Below are 19580 nucleotides of genomic sequence, written 5' to 3'. Positions count from 1 at the left end.
GGGGAAAAAAAAAAAAAAAAAAAAAAAATTATTTATTTTATATCATGCAACAAAAAATTATACAAGCACTTAAAATTCTGAAATTCTCCACTTAATTTTCAATGCATAATTAAATTAATCTTTATGTCACAAAATATTTCCTAAAGCTGCTGGGAGGTGGTGACGCACTCCTTTAGTCCAGCACTCATGAGCAGAGGCAGGCGAATACAGGAAGTGAGTTCCTGGACACAGGACAGTCAGGGCTACCAGAGAAACTCTGTCTCATGGAAAGGGGTGGTTAAAAAAAAGGGGGGTGTCCCTAAGCCCATTAAGTACCTTACAGTATTTGCTAATTTGTCTCAAAATTTTAGCTGGTCACTACAGAATACAAGCTCCTCACTCCCCTACAGGCAACAATGCAGAACTCCCAAAAGCACTATGAACTTAAGAGATTACTTTCTAGCTCTTCTTGGATCAGAAGGATCTTAGATAGTTCTAGAATCAAGATGTTCCCATGACTCCTGGTTTCAGAATCTTCCAGACAGAATGAAGTTCAGATCTGCTGGGTGGAGAGGCCAACACAGTGTGGTGGGACAGAAACAATCGTGTAAGAATAAAAACAGTGAAAAACTGAAAGAAAAGAAAAAAGACTGACAGCAGTGAGCCCTCCTTCCTCCTCCACAGGTCTGTGCTAAAATTTCTAATAGAAGAATTTGAGAAGAACTTGAGTCCAGCTTGCTTCCCCATTTCTGTATTTCTGTCCAGCTTCTGTATTGGAAGTATCCACACTAGAATTCCTACAAACAGAAACAAATAAAATCAAGTAAGGACAATTAAGAGACATCAGGACATAAGGCAACATAGTAGCTAAGTATTCTACAAACACACACACACACTAAAACACTAAATTTTTTTTTTATTTTATTTTATTTTTTTGGTTTTTCGAGACAGGGTTTCTCTGTGGTTTTGGAGCCTGTCCTGGAACTAGCTCTTGTAGACCAGGTTGGTCTCGAACTCACAGAGATCCGCCTGCCTCTGCCTCCCGAGTGCTGGGATTAAAGGCGTGCGCCACCACTGCCCGGCTAAATTTATTTTTATTAATTTTTTTTTTAGAAAACCTGTCAAACTTAACAAGATGAACTTAAGACACTATTAAATGTAGCTAAAGAACTTAACTTTATTCTTCCAATGTATCTAGGAGTACTTAGTAATTTATTTCATGACTTTTTTTTTTTTTTTTTTTTTTTTTTTTTTTTTTTTTTTGGTTTTTCGAGACAGGGTTTCTCTGTGGCTTTAGAGCCTGTCCTGGAACTAGCTCTGTAGATCAGGCTGGTCTCAAACTCACAGAGATCCACCTGCCTCTGCCTCCCAAGTGCTGGGATTAAAGGCGTGCGCCACCATCGCCCAGCTTCATGACTTATTTTTTAAACGTGCAAAACTACACACTCATACCCCATTACTCTAAATTTTATTTGTCATTCTTCCTTCAAGTCTGAAGAAAAAGAATAATTTATGAAGTTCTAGAGATACCAATCTCACAAATGTAACATTTATTCTCAAGTCTATACTCACGAAAATTAAGACTAGCCAGTATCACACTGGCCTAAAACCTGACTAGGTTCTTGACTTAGAATACTTGCTGCACATCTGTTGGCTCACACTAAAACACAAAACTAGACGGGTGTATGCATCTCATAAAAAATTCTCAGGACAGATTAAAGATTAACATTAAAATTTCAGTTTCATTGATTAACCAAATTAAACTTTTAAAATGCTTATTAATTGTGAATTAATTGCAAATAATTTTCTTTAAGGTTTCCAAGCACTTCAAAACAGCTAATAAGGCAATATAACCTTTAAGTAGACTATACATATTGCACTTTTCTAACAGGCTAGGCTAGTATCTTCTGTGATGATATAAAAAGTACTGAATAAAAATACGTGTTAAAAATCAGTTAAGTTCTCAATTAATCTCCCTCAAATGATAAATATAATTCTCAAAACATCCCAGGTTTTCCTAAGACTTAATTTCTTAAAAAACTTTTAAAATTTGCTGGGCGGTTAGTGATGCATGCCTTTAATCCCATAAAACACTATTTTTTTTTTTTTTTAAAGAAAAGAGGATGGTGGCAGATTTTGAAGCAGGTAGGCAGACGTGTGATTTGAAACCAGCCTGGTCTATGTAGCAAGTTCCAGGCCAGCCAAGGCTATACAGTAAAATGCTATTTCAAGAATTAATAAATAAAAAAATATATAAAAAGGGAATGGACTCAGTACCACACAAACAGACTAGCTAATTCGGGATGTGAGACCATGGGCCAGTTCCATGCTCAGATGGAGCCAGGCTGTTAGGCTCCCTGGCAATGCAAATGAAAAGGGAAACCGCTACTTCCATTCGTGCCCTATTTTTCAGTCTCAGGTAACACAGGCTCGTTCTGCCATGGCATCTTACTCACTGTCACCAGTTTTCCTTGTTGGCAGCACCCCGGACGCTCTGCCCCTCATACTTAAGGAAGCCTTTCCTGGGTGACTTCGCTTTAACCTCCAGTGGAGTAGCTAGGTTTGAGTTGTGCTTTAACATCTAAAAAGCAATAACAAATCCAGAAGTTGTTATAAACATTCAAGAAAAGCTACCAACAATTAGATACAGGTTACTTAAAATACTTTAAAAATCAGCAGTCTATACAGACATTGAACAGCAAAGACGATAAAAAAATGTCGCATGGAAGTTTGATGTCTGAAATCTAAATACATGTTTACTAAAGTTAATGGAAACATCTTGAGAGCCGTGTTAAGTCTTGCTGATGGTGTGGATGACAGGAGGACAGACAGTCTAGTGCACTGAAGAGAATGTGTATAATGGTTGTGACTATGTGCAAATCAGCAACCCATCATGGAGAGGGAGAGGCTCCTAGGCCCTACCTCTCTCTCTGAGTACTAGACACAGTTAATTGATGTAGGTGGGTCTTCTATCTATCTGTTGTTTTATTGGTTAATTAATAAAGAAAACTGCTTGGCCTTATAGGTCAGAATTTAGATAGGTGGAGTAGACCGAACAGAATGCTGGGAGGAAGAAGGCACTGAGGCACACGCTATAGCTCTCCTCTCCTTCCTGGTAAGCCACTACCTCGTGGTGCTACACAGATCATTAGAAATGGGTTAATCAAGATGTGAGAATTAGCCAGTAAGAGGCTAGAGCTAATGGGCCAAGCAGTGTTTAAAAGAATACAGTTTCTGTGTAATTATTTTGGGTAAAGCTAGCCGTGTGGGAGCTGGGAGGCAGGAAGCGGCCCGCAGCTCCTTCAACAGTTAATGAGGAGGATGAGAGTCTTCAGTGGCTTAGCTCCAGAAACAGCCCTAATGAAACTCATTTGAGGACACATCGACCCTCTTCTGTCTTAACATAAAAGGAGAGGGGCTCAGTTGGGAAGGGAAAGGATTGCAAGACTGGGACATGAGAAGGTACTGGGTGTCTATGCGACTGTGAAGGCCAACAAGATATATTATGTACATGGATGAAAATGTTATCATGTAAGCCAGGAAGTGATGGCACATCCCAGCACTCGGGAGGCAGAGGCAGGAGGATCTCTGTGAGTTCGAGACCAGCCTGGTCTACAGCATGAGTTCCAGGACAGCCAGGACTATACAGAGAAACCCTGCTTCAAAACCAAAATAAAAAAAAAATCATGAAATCAATCATTTTATATAATTAACATGTTTAAAACATGAAAAAAAAAAAACCCCAGAAGCAGCATACTGGATGTAATGTGTCCTTGGGAATGGGCATGCAATAAAAGGTAGAATAAGAAAAGCAAACAAGGAAACAAAGACAAGGCTCCCTTACCTTCTCATAGAAAGAAAATCCACAACAGGAAATTGTAACCTTCTACATACACCCCCACAAAGACAGCCGTTCTGTTCATTTTACCTCCTAAGAAAGCAAGCCGTCAGGAGGGACTGGAGACGGCTTAGCAGATACGAGCAAGTACAGCTCTTAGGATTAGAGTTCAGTTCCCAGCCCCACTTTGGGCAGCTCACAATTGCTTGTAACTTTAGATCTGACACGCTCTTCTCTCTACTCAGGCACCTGCACATATCCCACAGAGACACACATACATCACACACATAATTAAAGACAAAATAAATATTTAAAAAAGACAAAACAGTAACAGATCCTTTGTTGATCTTTCCTGGTGAATCAGTTCTACTGGCATTTAGGCATTTTCTCACAGTTCACTGTCCTCACGGCTCCTCATGAGGCCGAAAAGCTCTAAAATAGTCACTGAGGGATTCATTGCACCTGAGTACTGACTGCCCAACACTATAGTAACCCGAATTAGAGCCAGACTGGCCTGCAGCATCTACTAGCTGGTGATGCCATACTACAGAGTCACCTATTTTAACATCATGTGAGTCAGTCTGAGAAATACAGACACATTATTAACGACACCCTGCTGTGGTGAGTATACAGAAAACAATGTTTTCCCTGCCAGTGGAACAACAAATAGTCAATGTGGCAACCACAGATAAAAACATACTATAGAACATAAAGAGAAAACACCTTCTAAGAGTTAGGAACTGGTACTTTGTTCAGGAAAACCTTAAGGATTTTCACAATACTCAAAGTTACACATTGGCTTGATGGTAAATATGATAGTTTATATGCAATTTCGATTCTCTAATACAAATACACAATTGTGAAAATATTAGAAAACGATAGCCCGGGAACCAACCTGGAGAATGTCCTCTGGAATTGCAGTGACTTCCGGAGGAGTAGGTGTTCTGACATTTTCACAAGAAGTAATTGTAGGAGAAGGGGGGTCTTCAAAATTCTCATAGCATTCATCTGAATTTAAAATTAACGGAGCACAATCTTCAACTTCCAGATCACTTGATGAACTATTTAGTTTTGATAATGGATAATTTCTATATACCTACAGGATAAAAATAAATCACTGAATTATATGGTAAGTAAATAATAATGTTGTAATGTATTCTATTAACTCCACTGGAGTCTATTAAAGCAGGCCCACAAATGATCCTACTTTCCTGACCAAAATCAAGAAAATTGTATATAAAGACAAAGTACTATCTTCACTATTAATGCAGGCTTTTGGGGAGAACTCAACAGAACGGTGGCTGAACCCTGATCTGGGCAGATTCCCCACCCCATCGTGGGCAGCACAAAACCGACCAGTTAGAGCTGAAGAGGAAGAGCTGGGTAGCAGCTCCTGAGTCCTCAGGAGGAAGATTGAGCTCTAACTTCATGAAATGTTACCAAAGCCTCGAGTGCAGAATTTCAGTGCTAAGGGTAGAGCGTGGAACAAAGGAGGAAGGCCCAGCTCAGAACAGAATGTCTCCATACGCTGCCTGCATACACACAGGATGGTTCCCCATCTAAGAAAGACTTAACATACACTCAACTCATGCTAAGTCTCAAGTTAATAAAGACAGAGTGGCTAGGAATATCACGGCAATGGGGTGCCTTCCACAGGGATAAAACACAACAAGTGGGCATGGTGGTGCAGGCAAGAGGTCATAGTCAATTCTCAGCAATGAAGCAAGGTCAAGGCCCCTCTGAGCTACGTGCAGCCCATTCTCTTAAACAAAATGAAAATACACACACAACAAAGATGTAAATGAGCTGAAAATGGCAAGTGCCTGCAGCAGCCGACACGTGAAAAGAAACTGTCTGCAGCAGCACTGCCCGGTGTCACTTACTAGCTGCAGCTCAGGTGCACCAAGCTACATTTCAGTGCTTAAAAGTACTGTGATTGCAGGCCACCATACTGAACACTAAAAAGGACAGAGCATTCCCACCATCAGCAGAGTACTGCCTGTCTCACCTGACTAATGAGGAAGGTTTTGATGATGTTAGATAAGGTAACAAGGAAAACTGAACCGGGGAGACATTAAATTACTTAAAAATTTCTTACTCAGGGAGAACCACTTCGATCTGTTTCTACTAATTGTTCTTTCTTTTTTGAGGGGGAGGAGGGATTTCAAGACAGGGTTTTTCTGTAGCTTTGGAACCTGCCCTGGAACTAACTCTGTAGACCACGTGCTCTGCCTGCCTCTGCCTCCCAAGTGCTAGGATTAAAAGCATGTGTCACCAAGACATATGCATGTATATAATCACTTATCTTCAAGAACAACAAACTTCTTGTAAACATTCTTTTTGCTTGGTCTCAGCTACCTTTCAGATCACGACAGACAGCTGCCATCAGCTCTTGGCTCCGCTCACTGTACTCACTCTGCTGCCTTCTCACTAGCTACTTACATTTCTGTAGGCATCTTCTCTCTTTTGGTTTTTCGAGACAGGATTTTTCTGTAGCTTTGGAGCCTGTCCTGGAACTAGTTCTTGTAAACCAGGCTGGTCTCGAACTCACAGAGATCCACCTGCCTCTGCCTCCCGAGTACTGGGATTAAAGGCGTGTGCCACCACCGCCCGGCTTCCTGTCTCCTTTCTCTGCTGTTATGAACAGATTCTGACACAATATGCACACTCCTAAGAGCTGCACTAGTCTAATCTGTCAGACACACTAACTCCAGAAGTCATGACTGAGTCCTAAGGAGGAAGATGAGAGCTTTTAACTTTAGCGGAACTTTACCGAAGCTCTATTGCCCACTGTAGAAGGGATTTTCAAACCAGGAGTACAGAATTTAGGTGGCAACGGTGAATCTGTATATTCAGCATCTAGAAGACATGAAATAGAAATGAAAATTAAATTGAAATTTGGGGCAGGGAGCAGAAACCAGAAACTGCAGAAGTCACCACGAGGCAAGGAAGAGCCCGGGGAATGCAGCAGTTGTGTGTGCCTTTGGGAAACTGACAAGTTGTCACACACAGTAAAGCAGTAAACTCTGCTGTGGCGGGGATTCCACAAAAAACCCGCGTAGGTAAAAGCAAGACAAGAGGGCAGGGTTGGGAGACTGTCTGTGGACCGGCTAGGCCGTTAGTCCGAATCCACATGGGCGACAATGAAGGACACTTAAAAGAAATCCCACACTAGCTCAGAATTGAGAAATAGACGGTTATTTATTTAGGGGTAGATTCACAAGTCAGAATCCTCTGTTTGAATGGAGGTGAGAAACCGAGTCCCGCAGTGCGGGCACATGCTCTACATCGGCTTACATAGTATAAGAGGCCACGCCCCAGTGGACGGGGAACTACTGGCTGTAAGACTTCCTACAGCATGTGTGTGTGTAGGTGTATGTGCATGAGTACAGGTGCCGAAGCAGTCAAGTATTTCCCTGGAGCTGGAGTTAAAGGTGGTTGGGTGCCTGATGTGAGTGCTAGGAATCGAATCCAGGTCCTCTAGAAGAGCAGCATATGTTCCTACCACTGAGTCATCTCTGGGGCCCCAGTATTCCATTTTTTTTTTTTTTTTTTTGGTTTTTCGAGACAGGGTGTCTCTGGTTTTGGAGCCTGTCCTGGAACTAGCTCTTGTAGACCAGGCTGGTCTTGAACTCAGAGATCCGCCTGCCTCTGCCTCCCAAGTGCTAGGATTAAAGGCGTGCACCACCACCGCCCGGCTAGTATTCCATTTTTTAAGTTAAAATTGTCTCGAAAAATTAAAAAAAAATCTGATTATGGTGTGTGGTTTGGCTGTACAAGAAAACAAAACTGTCCAATTCACATACATACCTATCATAAATTAAAGTTGTGTGGTGTAAGAGCAGTATCAAGTCATGAATTGAATTCTGCTGTGATCTGTAACACATGATAGTGACAAACTACTGGGGATCTAACCCAGTTGTCAGAATGCTTGCTAAGGCCTGGGTTCAGTCCCTACTATCAAAATAATTAAAAAAAAATCAAATTAGCTACAAAGATAACTCTAAAGAAGTCTATTAAAAACCAGGTGAACAGGCTCTGAAAGCGCTCAGCAGGTAAAATCACTTGCCACATAAACCTCATGACTGCTCAATGCCCACCACACAGTGACTCTCAAAAGTTTTCCTTTGACGTCTGTACACACTATGGCAAGCACATACCCATACTCAAATACCCACCCACCCACACAAACAAACAAAAATTAAAAAAAAAAAAAACCACTAACATAGAACAAACAAGCAAACTGCAATGTGTTGGGTATAGTTCACTTCACTTGGCGGAGCGCCTCCCTCACATGCACAAAGCCTGGAGTTCAGTCCCCAGTATCACAGAAAATGTGGTGGTGGAGGGCTCAAGAGGCGGCTCACAACCACCTGCAGCATGAGCTCACAGCTAGTGCCGCCTTCTGCCTTTGTGGGCACTACACGGTGCACAGACATTCACGTGGGCAAAACACTTGTATACATAAAATGAGAATAAATAAATCTTGTTGGGGAATGTTATTTTAAGGTGTCTGACTTTTGTTTATGCTGCATTTGTTTAACTCTGTGAAGCTGTGATTCTTTGCCTGTCTAAAACACCTGATGGTCTAATAAAGAGCTGAATGACCAATAGCAAGGCAGGAGCAAGGATAGGTGGGCTGGCAGGAAGAAAGAATAGAGAGAAGGAGAAATCTGGAGGCCCAACGAGAGGAGGACACAAGGGACCAGCCACCAGTCTGCACGGAAGTGTGAAAGGAAGATTTACAGAAGAGGAAGATAAGAGCCCGCAGGATGAAGGTAGATGGGATAATGTAAGAAAAGCTGGCTAGAACAAGCCAACCTAAAGCCGGGCATTCCTAAGTAATAAGTATCCGCGTGTGTGACTTTTTTTGAGAGCTGGATGGTGAGCCCCCCAAAAACCAAAAGAATAAAACATCACATAACAAAATCTTAAAAAAAAAAAAGATTTTAACTGGATATTGTGGTGCAAGCCTGTAATCCCAGAACTCAAGAGGTTGGGGCAAGAGGACTGCTGTGAGTTCAAGACTCAAGGTGAGACACTGCCAAAAAAAAAAAAAAATACATACATACATACATACATATTCTCCTTTCTCTCTTTCGGGTGAGTGGTGTGGTATATGCACAAGTGTGTCTCAGTACACACGACTAGAGGGTAGAGGCAGACATCAAGTGTCTCCTCAGTTGCACCCCATTTATTTGTTTTGCTTCGAGACAGGGATTTCTCTGTGTTGCCAGGGCTGTTCTGGAACTCACTCTGTATGTAAATCAGGCTGGCCTTAAATACAGAGCTCTGTCTGCCTCTGCCTCCCTCCGTGCTGGCTCTAACACACACACATCACCATACCTGGAGTTTTATACAAATTCTGGGAATCCAAACTCAAGTCTCTCCTCATGTTTGTGTGGCAAATACTTGACCAACTGAACTATCTCCCCAGCCATACTTAAACAAACAAACCATACTCTAATGATTTATTTACTTTGGTGTGTATGAGTGTTTTGTCTGCAGGAATGTCTGTTCATACTTGTGCCTGTAGAGGTCAGAAAAGGACACTTCTCAAAACAACTCTGAGATTCCATCTTACACCTGTCAGAATGGCCAAGATCAAAAACACTGATGACAACTTATGCTGGAGGAGGTTGTGGGGAAAAGGGAACACTTCTGCATTGCTGGTGGGAGTGCAAGCTGGTACAGCCCCTTTGGATGTCAGTGTGGCAATTCTCAGAAAATTAGGAAACAATTTTCCTCAAGACCCAGTAACACCACTTTTGGGTATATATCCAAAGGATGCTCAATTTTGCCACAAGGACATGTGCTCAACTATGTTCATAGCAGCTTTGTTTGTCATAGCCAGAACCTGGAAACAACCTAAAAGCCCCTCGATCAAAGAACGGATAAGGAAAATGTGGTACATTTATACAATGGAGTACCACACAGCAGAAAAAAATAATTTTGCAGGAAAATGGATGGAACTAGAAAACATCATTCTGAGTGAGGTAACTCAGATACAGAAAGACAATTAACACATGTACTCACTCATAGGTGGTTTTTAAACATAAAGCAAAGAAAGCCAGCCTACAAACCACAATCCCAGAGAACTTAGACAACAATGCGGACACTAAGAGAGACTTACATAGATCTAATCTACATGGGAAGCAGAAAATAGAAAAAGACAAGATCTCCTGAGTAAATTGGGAGCATGGGGACCTTGGGGGAGGGTTGAAGCGGGGAAGGGAGAGGCAGGGAGGGGAGCAGAGAAAATTGTAGAGCTCAATAAATATCAATTAAAAAAAGAAAAGAAAAAAACCCACCCAAACAAACAAAAAGGATACAGTAAACTACCTAAGGTTAGTAATCTAAAAATAGAGAATAATTGTGTCCACAGCTAACCAGGAAAGAGTACAAAGGAGAACTTAATTTTTAAACTCACCAGTCTTTCCCAGCTGCTGGCTTATAGAACGAGGAATGGCAAAAGAACTCTCAGTGGTCACAGGCCCTGTCCCCATGGCCTCTCTACTGGCAGTGCTCAGAGGGGAACTGTAAAGTCACAAGAGTTAAACTTTATCTTATTATACTTCAGTTTGGGGTTGTTCGTTTTTGGTTTATGAAATAAAGACCAATGAAAGAAATTAAAATAATTTAGAAATGCATTTGATATACACACCTTTAAATATTTAAAGTAATATACATATTTATTTTAAATAATCAAATACATAAAGCAAGATGTGGAGGCACAGACACACAATCCTAGCACTTGAGAGACAACAGGTGATTCCCTGCTTGATCGCCCTGAATCAGAAATCTGTGGATATTACCCAGTATACACAGTAAGTTAGTATTAATAGGCTAGTGTGGCAGGATTTGTTTTTTTTTTTTTTTAAACTAGTCTATCTGGTAGAAAGCAAAATTATTGAAGCCCATTAACAAGTTGGGTGGAAGGAGGTTAGAGAGATGGCTCAGTGGTTAAGAGTACTGGCTACTGTTCCAAAGGACAATCCTAGGTTCTCTGACACCCTTTTTCACCAGGCATGAATGAGGTGCATGCATAGACACACATTCAGATAAAAGACCTAAACATACAAAAAATTAAAAACACACAAACAAAATAAAACTGTCATTATTTTAGAGTAAAAAGATTAAATCTGTCATTTTATTAAGATTGACTTGCTCTAGCCGGGCAGTGGTGGGTGCACAACTTTAATCCTAGCACTCGGGAGGCAAAGGCAGGTGGATCTCTGTAAGTTTGAGGCCAGCCTGGTGTACAGAGTAAATTCTAGGACAGCCAGGGCTACTCAGAGAAACACTGTGTGTGTGATGTGTGTGGGGATTGACTTGATCAATTACACAAATACACAGGAGAGAATGCTGCGTGCTGTGCAGATCCCACCACTCCTTAGGAAATTAACAGCATACACTTCATTGATGAAATTGCCGATTCAAGATTTAAAATATGAAACAATTGAAATCTTTCTAAAAGTGGGCTGGAGAGACGGCTCAGTGTTTCCTGTCCTTCCAGAAGACCCCAGTTCAGTTCCTAGGCACAGACATCAGGGATCAGGAACAGCTCATGTTACCCTAGTTACCAAGGCTAAGATTAAAAAAAAAAAAGTGATGGCATACATACATCTTTAATCTCAGCACTCAGAAGGCAGGGGCAGGGGCGTCTTTGTGAATTTCAGGCCTTCCGAGATTACACAGAGAGGCCCTGACTCAAAGGAACAAAATCAACAACTAAAACTCAACCAAACACAAAACCCCAAGTTTTGCTGGCATGGAAGTCAGGAAAGCAGGACACGTTCTTTTACTACTGGTGGGAGTTTAAACCACTGTTGGGCATGCACCCAAAGGAGTCTATATCCTACTACAGAGATACGTGGTGTTCACTACATCCACTGTTGCTTTATTCGTGGCAGCCAGGAAAGGGGAGAAGCTTGCATGGTCATCAACTGACAACAGATAATGAAAGTGCGGCACATTTACACAATGGAATATTATTCAGCTAATAAGAAAAATGAAATCATGACATTGTAGGTAAATGGATGGAGCGGTAAACAATCATATCTTCTCTTGAATGTAGAATGGATACAGTACTGGTGTGTGTGTGATACTGGACTCCCCTCTGTATGCTGTGAATATGACTGGTTAATTAATAAACTGGCTTGGCCTGATAATGTAGGGTAGAGCGAGGTGGGGAAAACTAAACTGAATGCTGGGAGAAAGAAAGGCAGAGTAAGAGAGAAGCCATGGAACCACTGCCAAAGACAGACATGCTGAAATTTTACCAGTATGCCACAGCCTTGTGGCGATACACAGATTAATGGAAATGGGTTAAATTAAGATATAAGAGTTAGCCAGCAATACACCAAGCAGTGATTTAATTAATACAGCTTCTGCGTGATTATTTTGGGAGTCTGGACGACTGGGAAACGAATAGGCAGACTCCTATGACATGTGTGTCTGTGCGTGCGTATGTTTGTGGTGAACAGAGATGGTGGTTGTATAACCAAGTATGAAGGATTAAATGGGGTGGGGGATGAGGGCAGAACAGAGGGACAACTAACATTAAAAATCTTTGAAAAAGTCATGAAGACCCACTACTGTAAATGCTTCTTAAAACATATGAAACGTTTCAATGGAGTTATGCTATAACCAGGAACAATGGTGCCATCCCAGAGATATCACAGATTAAAAAGCCCAGCGATGGGCTAGAGAGATGGCTCAGAAGTTAAGAGCAGTGACTGCTCTTCCAGAGCTCCTGAGTTCAATTCCCAAATAGTGGCTCAAAACCATCTATAATGAGATCTGGTGCCTTCGTCTGGTGTGCAGGCAGAACACTGTAAACATAATAAAAAAAAAAAAATCCCAGCACCTAATGGGTTACCTTTCGGAGTTATTTGTTGGTGAGATCTCATAGACTCCCACACATTACAGATGACATATGTCCACTGGAATTTCAGAAATAAAACCATGCTTAACACCTAACACTACTATTGGGGACAAGAACCCATGGCTAGATGGGTCTTAGGAAAGAAACTACTATTAATTCTGATACATGGACATAGTATTAAACTGAAGCTTAATGACACTGCTATGCCACAGATTAGTGTACCCACCTACCCAATGCTTTCTTTAAGACAAGCTCTATGACGGGCGGTGGTGGCGCACGCCTTTAATCCCAGCACTCGGTAGGCAGAGACAGACGGATCTCTGTGAGTTCGAGGCCAGCCTGGTCTACAGAGCTAGTTCCAGGACAGGCTCCAAAGTCACAGAGAAACCCTCTATGTAGGCCAGCTTGTCCTGGAGCTTACTAAGTAGACCAGTGGTGTGGGATTCCCCTCTGTATGCTGTAAATACCATTGGTTAATAAAAAAGCTGCTTTGGGGCTATTGCAGTGCAGAATAGGGCAAGACAGGAATTCCAAGCAGATGCAGGAGGAGAAAGATGGCGGAGTCAGAGAGAAGCTAAGTAGCTGCCGCAAAGACCAACACCAAACACTTACTGGTAGGCCACAACTACGTGGCAATACAGATTAATAGAAATGGGTTAAGATAAAGAGCTAGCCAATAAGAAGCACGAGCTAACAGGCTAAGTGGTGTTGTAATAATACAGTTTCTGTGTGATTATTCCAGGTCTGGGTAGCCCTCTGTGCTGGGATTAAAGGCATGCACCACCAGGGTCAGCCTGATTACTGCATCTCTCTGAATCTTTATCAAGGCAGCTTCATTTTTTGTTGTTTTTGTTTTGTTCAAGACAGGCTCTCTCTACAAAGCCCCAGCTGTCCTGAAAATCTCATTACAGAGACCAGGATGGCCTTGAACTCTTGACAGAACAGCCTACCTCTGCCTTTTGAGTGCTGGGAGTAAAGGTGTGTGTCACCACGCCTGCCCGTCTGGGAGAAGCTTCTTTTTGCAGATGACCATTACAGAGATTTACTACAGCCAGCATGGGGAGGGTAAAAGACAACAGAGTGCTCAGCCCTAACTGCATGGGGAGGGTAAAAGACAACAGAGTGCTCAGCCCTAACTGGGTCTTGGTGGAGATGAAAAGAGCAGAGTAGATGACGACATTAAATGTATTTTCCTGCACAATAGGCGGTTGTTTGCACATAGGAACTCACAACCATTTTGACAGAATACCTAAGGTTAAATCATACAAAATCCCAACATGGAGGAGGAAGTCACAAAGTCTTAGCAGAGAAGCTACAGGCAACTGTTATCTGCTGTTTTCTTTAAGGTAGACTAGACTATACTCCAGCAGTAAAGGGGCAACACAAATCAGACTCCATGGGTTATTAAAACAAAACAAAACAAAAACAAACAAAAAAGACATGAATTGGAGGAGCTTAGGTACTAAAATCAAAAACACTGTATAAAGTTTCCAAAGAATTAACAAAAATATTTTCAAGGGCCTGAGGCTCAGCAGTTAACATCACATATGGCTCTAGGACCAGAGTTTGGTCCCCAGCATCTACATCAGATAGCTCACAAGATCGTGCACCTCCAGTTCCAAGGGGCCTCCAATGCCTGTGCCTCTGAGGGCACCTGCACATGATCACCAGCATATACTCACAGATGTAATTAAAAACCACAAAATAAATCTTTAAAAAAAATTCCAAGTTGTTTACCTTTTAATGTTCTTCATATTTTTAAGTCCCACTGTATAATCTTCATTTAAACACATAGTGTATTCAGATATACCAAAGTTTTCTAATTTAGGAGTTACACACTCAAAATCATCCATCTTTAGAGCACACCTGGGAGTCTTTAGCACTGTGATGCAAGAGTCTTTGGCAGGAGGGGTTTCAGACAGGCATTCTTCTTTAGGGCTCTCAACAGTCTGCGGAGGATTTGGTGGGACTTGGGAGACCATGTACCGCTCAAGTCCAAAATCTGAAAGCTGCGGGCTGCACAGTAGGGGCTTTTCAGCAACAGAACTGCTGGGAACACACGGCTCTGACTGCTCACCCTCCACTCCAGGTTTCTGAATGTCTTCACACACACCCAGCTCCGAGGTCGGGTCACTGACCGTGAGCTCACACACTGGGAGGAAAAGCCAAAGACGTAATTTCTGGTCAAACACCAAGACAGAAAATCTTTTGCTCATTAAAACAACACAGTACAGCCAGCCCACCCCAAAGACTCCATGTCAGTCAACTGTCTCTTCTGCAAGTCTGGTATATACATCTACCTACTTGTGTTCCATCTACACACTTCAGAGAAATGAAACTGCTTTGAAAAAACCAAACCCCCTAAAAAAATCCAATTTCTTATTCCTCAATATGATTTATTAATCAGACTTAAGTTTTCTGAAAGTATTATTAGTATGGAATTAGTGTATAAGCAACTTTATCGTAGATTTAATACAAACTGTAACAATATGATTTTAGACTTAGTTTTGTAAAAAATTTTAATTACATTTTGTTTATGTGTGCCACAGGGTACATGGGAGTCCTGGAAACCAAACGCAGGTTGTCAGGTCAGGTGACAAGTACCTTTACCCAGAGCCGTTTTGCCAGCCATAAACTTAACTTTTGAGTACCCAAGTACAAAAGAAAAGGAGTTTTTGAATCTATGATTATTTTAGGAGGAAAGCAAACTATATTATAAATTTTCTAACTTCCAAAGTAAACTGAATTCTAGTACATGTTGATTAACATACCACACATATATACTTGCTGGATTTCATTAATGCTTTCCTCAGATACAAAGATCATCTTCATAAAAGACAAGCTATTGAAGCATATTAAAGCCGCCCTGAGAGATAAGGAGCAGAATGGAGGCGGCAGCATTAACACTGGGCGACAATCACCAGCTGGCCTCCAAAGCGCTGCAAATGCCAGCTCTAACTAGTCTTTATGAGACCTCATGAAGTAGACACATTAAATACCCCACCTTACACTGAGGAGCAAGGTCAGTTATTAGACCCTGAGAAACGACAACTTTTCAACTGGTGACCCTTCTCTCCCCGGTTCCTAAGTTACAGGCATGTGCTGCTTTGATGAGCCACCACGGTACAGTAAACTACTTTATTAATTTACATGCTCAAGCATCTTGTTCTGCTGAGGAGGAATCTGAACATAAGAGAAACGAGCGAGTTCCCAGTGGTTCTCCAGCTACTTATTGGTGGAGCTAACCAGGCTCACTTGTTCATTTTCAACAGCTCAAAGACACTTTCACCCAGCACCACGGAAAGGAGAGCAAGGGCAGTTTTATTTCTTGCTGCAAGTCTTACTACTATGTAGCCCAGGCTAGCCCGAAGCTTGCTAGTTAGTGTCCAAGAGGTCCTTCAAATTCAAGATCCACAAGGACTGCTCACAGTGTACCACTGACTAGTACAGAGTGCTGAATGCTCACCGAACAACCCGGCAGACAGAACTAAGGCCCCAGTCAAGCCTTTTGTTGTCTTACTCATTCTGCCTTCTTCTGTACTGAGATGCTAAGAAATGAAAGTCAGTCAAACCTGAATCTTCCTTGTCACGTGTCTGATAGCCATACTTCTGGAAAAACTCTCTTAGTTTCATGATGTCTGTTGAATTTTTTTTCATCAGTACTTTTGTTGCCTTTATGAATCTTGTGCTCTCTTGACTTTCCAATCTCGCTTTATTGAGATGAGTGGTGACATCATCCTTTAGGGAGAAAGCAGATATAATACGTATGGTCTAACCTACTGTGTAATGGCTATCATTATGTTTAAAGTTTAGACTTACTATGCTCAAGAGACCAAGAAACAAAATAGCCTCTGGCAATAAGCCCCTAGATTGTACAGGCTATCCCCTAATTGCCCACTTCCCTCCTTCCCCAGACAATGACAACTAATCTTAAAATTGAATGATCTTGTAAAATTTACTTTTCCTGCAAGAAGTCACAAGACTAACTGCCATTTCTGCTTTTGTAATCAAGCTTGCTTACTCTGCTCAAAGAAATGACTAGACTATTGCAAGACAAACATGTTAAAACAGGCCCTACCTACAGCACGCAGAATACTTGTAATCCCTGGCTTTTGTCTTGATAAGCCCTGGGTTGATATGGCTAATGCTGCAGCTTGGGAGCGCGCTCAGGGACTATTCTGGTCCCAAGCAGTCAGGTGCCAGGAAATAAAAAGTCTCTTATTAAAATCTTAGGTGCTGCCTGACTGGTGGATCTCTGAGAGACCCAGATTTGTAACAACTTAAGCTGCAGAAAATCACCCACCATGAAAAATGATAAATAAATAGTACCTTTAGAGTCTGAACTTCTGAGAGAAGGTCATATAAAACTCTCATTGGAGAATCCTCAAAGTCTTCTAGGAAGGAAGGGAAAAAGTTCAATAAGGATGAGGAAAACAGAAAAGTTAGCATAGTTCCTTAGACATAAAAATCCTGCTGGGTGTGGTGCCTTTTAATCCCAGCAGTTGGAAGGCAGAAGCTGGTAGATCTCTGAGTTCCAGGACAGTCAGAGTTACAGAGAAATTCTGTCTTAACAAACTAACAGCAAAAACAAAATAAACAAACAACCTTCAATGAACAAAAACATACACAAAGTACATAAATCTCCAGACATAGCAGGCCAGGTCTTTGATTCACAACTGAGGCAAAAAGCAGACTGATCTATTTGAATTCAAGGCCAGATCCCAGGTTCTGATCAAACACAGCAAGGGCTACACAGTGAGTTCTTATCTCACCAAATAAAGTACACCTAACAGACAAATGTCCTACAAACACAGAAACACAAAATATAGCAACTGATACAAGGGAGTAATGGAGTAACTGCTGTACAATGTGGATGATGAACATGGGGAATGATGCTAAAGGGCTGCATCCTTTAGGGTTCTTTTTACAGGAAAGGTCGAAATGGGCCCATTGTAGATGGGTTTTTCTGGGTTGGTGGTCATGGTTCTGTAGAAGCAGGCTGAGTAAGCCAGTAAGCAGCACTCCTCCATGGCCTCTGCATCAGCTCCTGCCTCCAGGTTCCTACCCTGTTTGAGTTCCTGTCCTGACTTCCTTCACTGATGGGTTGTGATGTGGAAGTGTTAGGCAGATAAACCCTTTCCTCCCCCAAGTTGCTTTTGGTCACGGTGTTCCTTGCAGCAGTAGAAACCCTAACCAACAGTGACTATCATGTTGGATCACTAAATGGACTTCCAAATTCTCTTTGAGATCATTTACATACAGCAAAATTCTTCAAAATGCTTCTCACTGGTTCTTAGTATAGTCAGTTGTGGAACTCTCAGTACAGAAGAAGGTTTAGCTTGCTCCTGTCTTTACAGGTGTCTCTTAGTAAACACAAACCGATTCATTGTAGAGGGAGGGAGGGAGGGAGGGAGGGAGGGAGGGAGGGAGGGAGGGAGGGAGGGAGGGAGGAAATAGCAAACAGTTGTTCCCCCAGTCCTATCAGTGTCATCCTGCTGGCTTTAGACAACCTTATGTCTTTCTGTGTGAGTGGACTTGCCCATTTCGACCTCTAGGTTTACCTACAGCCCAGTCTTAGGGAGGCATTTTTCAACTGGGATTCCCTCCTCTCAGAGGACTCTAGCCTGTGTCAAGCTAACAGATTAGCCTGCACAGTTATAAAGAGGGAAACTGCTGGTAACTATCTTCTGTGTATTTTTTACATAGTAATTAAAGAATTATTACTATTACAACTTTTCATTGTAAAAAACAAATGAAGTTTGTGCAGAGGTAATGTTTTGGTAAGAATACTGACCAGCAAACACTTTGTGAAAAGCAATTTTTATAGAGTTGAAAATACTAATGCACTTTAATCTATTATGCTGTGTTCACTCAAAAACATAAACAAATAAGGCACATTTTAATCCCCTAAAATAAGAATGGCAGAAAGGCTGCTAAAACAGTAAGTTATGTCTCTCGTGAGTTAACATTTCCAAATGGACGGTTTGCCAAAACTAATAGGAATCTGTGTCTACAGGGTGCAATATTATTTAAGACACATTACAATTGTGTCATTTTAAGGAAACGATCTCAAAATTTGAACCACTGTTGCAACTATTTTTTTGTTTGTTTGTTTGTTTTTCCTGTAGCTTTGGAGCCTGTCATGGAACTAGCTCTTGTAGACCAGGCTGGTCTCGAACTCACAAAGATCCATCTGCCTGTCTTTGCCTCCCGGGTGCTGGGATTAAAGGCGTGCGACACCATCGCCCGGCTTGCAACGATTTTTTTAAAGACAGGTTTTTTCTATGGACGGTCTGGAGCTCCCTATGGGGCGCAGGCTGGCCTGAAACTCCCCAAGCACTTGAGAGGCAGAGGCAGAGTGAGTTCCAGGACAGGCTCCAAAGCTACAGAGAAACCCTGTCTCAAAAACAAAACAAAAGGCGTTGGATTTTATTTATTAAAAAAACAAAACAAAACAAAACAGCAGTACTGAGTATTTGTACTGGAAATACAGTATCACTGGAGAAATTGCAGATGTTTGTTAGCTTCAACGCACACACAGGAGAACTGCGCTTAGTGCGTTTCCGAACAGACGAAGGTGGGTGCTGTTGGCAAGCACCCAACACACCCAGGACCTGGCAAACACAGTCAGACTGGACCACACCGGCAAAGCACAGCTCGCTTTCGCCGACCCTGGCGGGGGCCGCCGCCCACTGACAACCGCGCCCGGCCGCCCGCGCCCTCACCGCTGTCCTCGCCGTCCAGCGCCCGCGTCAGCCGGGCCGTCTCGCCGTCCAGCGCGGCGGCCAGACCCCGCAGCTTAGAGTGGAAACTCTGGATAGGGTTCATGCTGCGGGAAGCTGAGCCGACCGCCGACCTCCTCGCTCACCCTCCAAC

The 19580-nt window shown here is 42.1% G+C and overlaps 1 protein-coding gene across 4 annotated transcripts; it reads right to left on the bottom strand.

Annotated features, from left to right (window-relative positions):
- Positions 1-500: 500 nt before the first annotated feature.
- On the bottom strand, positions 501-19578 carry Ska3 (spindle and kinetochore associated complex subunit 3). Of its 4 annotated transcripts, none has more exons than XM_050152169.1 (9): positions 19430-19578; positions 17034-17098; positions 16277-16442; positions 14442-14856; positions 10248-10354; positions 6591-6676; positions 4713-4913; positions 2432-2560; positions 501-776 (listed from the first exon to the last, which is right to left on the bottom strand). In XM_050152169.1, the coding sequence occupies exons 1-8, from the start codon at positions 19530-19532 to the stop codon at positions 2438-2440; spliced, it is 1266 nt and encodes a 421-aa protein (XP_050008126.1). In that variant the 5' UTR covers positions 19533-19578; the 3' UTR covers positions 501-776; positions 2432-2437. The 4 variants fall into 4 exon arrangements, with proteins under 4 accessions (XP_050008126.1, XP_050008125.1, XP_050008128.1 ...); XM_050152168.1 differs by having other exon boundaries at positions 2436-2560; XM_050152171.1 differs by having other exon boundaries at positions 2436-2560; positions 14571-14856.
- Positions 19579-19580: the final 2 nt, after the last annotated feature.

This window comes from Alexandromys fortis, unplaced genomic scaffold, assembly GCF_014885135.2.
Source record: "Alexandromys fortis isolate MF-2015 unplaced genomic scaffold, M_Fortis_MF-2015_v1.1 scaffold_75, whole genome shotgun sequence".
Taxonomy (NCBI): Eukaryota; Metazoa; Chordata; class Mammalia; order Rodentia; family Cricetidae; genus Alexandromys; species Alexandromys fortis.
Note: the sequence above shows the minus strand (reverse complement) of the source record. Positions and strands in the feature narration are given on the sequence as shown.

Bases quoted from the DNA above. Each gene is read 5' to 3' on its own strand.
- Ska3 (XM_050152169.1), bottom strand. From the start codon at position 19,532: ATGAACCCTATCCAGAGTTTCCACTCTAAGCTGCGGGGTCTGGCCGCC. The intron at 16,443-17,033 runs GTACTATTTATT...TTCTCCCTAAAG, and splicing joins CAGAAGTTCAGACTCTAAAG to GATGATGTCACCACTCATCT. The intron at 6,677-10,247 runs GTGAGTTTAAAA...CATGTCTTCTAG, and splicing joins CCAGCAGCTGGGAAAGACTG to ATGCTGAATATACAGATTCA.